The following is a 3,711-nucleotide window of genomic DNA, read 5'->3' on the forward strand; positions in this document are numbered from 1 at the left end:
GAAATTTACAATCTATACAATGCTCAAAAACTTAATATAAAATTCAAATAATGCAATTCATTTTGGACGAAAAACATTTTGAATAAATTTGCAAGTATATTGATCTATTTTCTTAAACTTAAGTTACTCCTGAATTAATTAAAAAAAAACACACGCCATTTAAATATTTAACACATAAATTGTTTTATTTATTAAACAAAAAATTGAAATACTTAACAAATATGTTGGTTTTGTTTTAATGGATTTTAACAATGAAATGATCTACTAAACAATTACTTAAGCTTCAATTCTACAAAATGAAAATTGGAATCACAGTTTAATCCCCTGGTAAACAATTTACTTCTTTCTGTAAACATAACCGCCGTTGGAAGCATATTGAGTACCAACATCAACAGAGCCGGAGGAGAAGCCAACAGAGCCAGAGTAAGATTGAACAGCGGGAGCTGAGTAGCTGACTGAGGGAGCAGAGTAAGTTTGAACAGCTGGAGCAGAGTAAGATTGTACAGCGGGAGCTGAGTAGCTGACTGAGGGAGCAGAGTATGAGTGGTGGACGGGAGCTGGAGCAGAGTAGGTTTGTTCTACAGGAGGCAAGTATTCATTGGAGGGAGCACCGAAGGATTGTTGAACAGCTGGGCCAGAGTAAGAGACGGATGAAGAGTAAGATTGAGCAGCTGGAGCAGAGTAGGTTTGAGCGGGAGCGGCATAAGATTGTTGAACATGGCCGGAGAAAGATTGAGCCGGGGCGGAGTAAGTTTGTTGTACGGGAGGCAAGTATTCGTTAGAGGGAGCAGAGAAGCCAGCGTTACCAGATGAGAAAGATTGTTGATGATAGCTGGCACCAGTGTACGATTGTTGTACGGGTGGCAAGTAAGATTTGGACAAATGGCTGACATCAGCGGAAGCCAAAGCCAAGAGAGCGAATACAGCAGCTACGAAGAGTTTCTGGAAGTGGATAAAAATACAATTATTAAATAAAGCACTTGTTTTGTGAAATATTAAACTATTTAATTTTAATGAAATCTGAAGTACTAACCATTTTTGTAGAATTTGTTTTGTTTTGCTTAAGTTGTGATCTTAACAAAGTGAAGGTTGGAACTGATACTCTTCAGTGAATTCACTGGCGAATTTATACTAAAAACTATGCTATGAGGAGGTCCATTCCAAAAAACCAAAAAGCAAAAATTAAACATGACAAAAAACCTTTAAAACGCAGTCGCAAACATTATTTGTTTTTGTTTTTACCCGAACAGCTAGCATACTGCTGTAAAGAAGAGGGCTGCTAAACAAGTTTTAATGATTTACAATGTTTTGATGAATAAAAAAAATACTCAAAATCGGTTACTGAGGGTATAAAACCTAAGCTGCCAAAAATTATAGCAAAAAATAAAAACTGCTAAGTAAAAAAAAAAAAACAAAAATACAAGCAACATTTGCAAACTGTGAAAAAAAACGCAAAGAAATCTGTAGATAATTTGAATCAATATCATTTGATTGACTAGCAACAACAAAATCGCCGACTTCATTTAAATTTCAATGTTAAAAATTCCCATCATTGATGGATGGATTTGATAATTATGCACTTTCTGTAGTCAGTCTTGGCATTTCAATTTGTTAACACTAATGAATCCGTCTAATTAAAAGATTTAAAACAGTTCATTATTGATCGCTTAGATGAAGCTATAACTGGTTAATGGAATTCTGTGTAAATCTGTGATTAGAAAACATAAACTTAAAATAAATTTATAATAATGGTTGAAGCCGACAAGTGAAACTGCAGATAATATAATTATTATTGTAAAAAATATTATTTTGTATGAAACGGGATGCTGCTCTGAAAATATGCTCTTAAATCTTAGCAAACAGTACGTAACCAATTATTCTAGTGGTCTACTATGTTGGTAAACTCTAAAAATCTTTTCAAGGACTATAATGATAAACGATCAACTCAAGCATCCTGCAAAAGCTTCACCTTTCTGTCTGTATCTACATGGTTTTCCATGCTACACTTACAGTCACTCTTTGGCCCAATGTGGACAATACTTCAAATGTAATATTAATAAGGATTCTAAAACATAAAGATATTCCTGGAAATTGCCAAGAAATGTGCAATTAACAAGTTGTTCTTGTACGAAACTGTCTCAAAATGATTATCAAATTTCTCTTGCGGCAGTATCGAACAGTTGGTCTTTTTACCCTTATATAATATCCAAAATAATCTGGGTCTGGCCATTACAGGAATTAACTCTATTCACCTTTTCGTCTGCTATCTCTGCCTACATTGGAGCGGTGCTAAACGCGACTGGATGTTGGCGATGAAGGACATAAGGCAATGCAAGGATTGTAAGACTCAGTTTTGAACTAACCGTATCACCCACACACTAACTTTGACAGAATTTTCAGAATCAGGAGACCTTCCTGAATTGGTTAACATAGTGAACGAGTCTTAGACCAGGATCTATATAATCAATAATCAACTGATGTACAAATTGACTCTGATGTTTTCTGTCCGAATTTGGGATTCGAATGCCTCTTTGTGTACCGAATGACTGAAGAGTCTTTCGCAGTGAAATATTTAATGACAGTCCCTAAACTGCTATATAATCTTAACATTCATGGGAACATTGGAATCTGCGTAGACGATGTAAGATGATCTTTTAAGACTGGGTCGCCTGTCTAACATCACTATAGTGTGGGTCCTTGAGCATAAAGACTACTATGGCCATGAGTAGGGGTATGATATACCAAAAGCGGGATCTGCCTTGTATACGCTGTCCACTGGGGTCAATCAAAAATTGTGTTTTTAGATTTTACTTCAAAAGGCTGAAAATAAGTGTCGCAGTTGTAAAAAAGGGAAACGAATGAAACTGTTCTCCATCTTCTCTGCGAATGTCCTGCTCTAGCCGTCAAGAGAAATATGTATATTCCTTAGCAACTACATCATATTCAATTGACCTCCTATAAAATATTACATCTGAATGGAGTGATCTTGTCGAACCAGAGTCCTTCTGATTCTACTTGACTGTTTGCTCGCAGTGAACTACCAAGATAAACAACCAACCAGTTAGTCCTCTCAGGAACCACATGAATCATTTTAAAAATATCATAATCAATAGTGTTCTCACAAAAATGTGTGCTTCCCATATAACCTTAACGCTGGGTTACCCTGATAGTTTTTCAATAATTTTTGCTCAACCGCAATAAACATAAAGTCAATACGCCTTCTTTGTAAAGTGGGCGTGGTGAAAAGTTTTAAAATAAGTTAAATAATATGATACAAGATATTTACTCTATAAATATGTCAAACTGATTGTTTACATACGAAATGTAGAGAAATAACGACCACAACATAAAATTTAAATTACAAGAAACTAAAAATTAAACACGAGTCCGTCAGTTCTACAAAATGTACAGGTACTAAACAAGATTTAACGTATAAAAGAATCTCTGTTAAAAAATATTACTTTTTTTAATGATATCACGTACTATACGATGAAGGTCATTAAGTAGAGCCACATATTAATTCTTCAACTTATGAGTGATGATCTAAAGATTATTCAGAAGAAATGATTTGTGGTATTCAACAAGAAATATGTGTATCGAATGTAAACAACAATAAATTTGTCTTCTGCATAACTAAAAATTTTGTTGGTTTTTCCTTGTCAATACACCAAAAGCTCATAAACCACAACATATTTAAATATTTGGACAAAA

The 3,711-nt window shown here is 34.5% G+C and overlaps 1 protein-coding gene across 1 annotated transcript; it reads right to left on the bottom strand.

Moving 5' to 3' along the window:
* Positions 1-158: 158 nt before the first annotated feature.
* Positions 159-1,298, bottom strand: LOC119610884 (cuticle protein 16.5-like). The gene is made up of 2 exons (XM_037966284.1): positions 1,034-1,298; positions 159-942 (listed from the first exon to the last, which is right to left on the bottom strand). The coding sequence occupies exons 1-2, from the start codon at positions 1,034-1,036 to the stop codon at positions 337-339; spliced, it is 609 nt and encodes a 202-aa protein (XP_037822212.1). The 5' UTR covers positions 1,037-1,298; the 3' UTR covers positions 159-336.
* Positions 1,299-3,711: the final 2,413 nt, after the last annotated feature.

This window comes from Lucilia sericata, unplaced genomic scaffold, assembly GCF_015586225.1.
Source record: "Lucilia sericata isolate MDLA Ls3-8-SP2 unplaced genomic scaffold, ASM1558622v1 Contig001300F_arrow, whole genome shotgun sequence".
Classification (NCBI taxonomy): Eukaryota; Metazoa; Arthropoda; class Insecta; order Diptera; family Calliphoridae; genus Lucilia; species Lucilia sericata.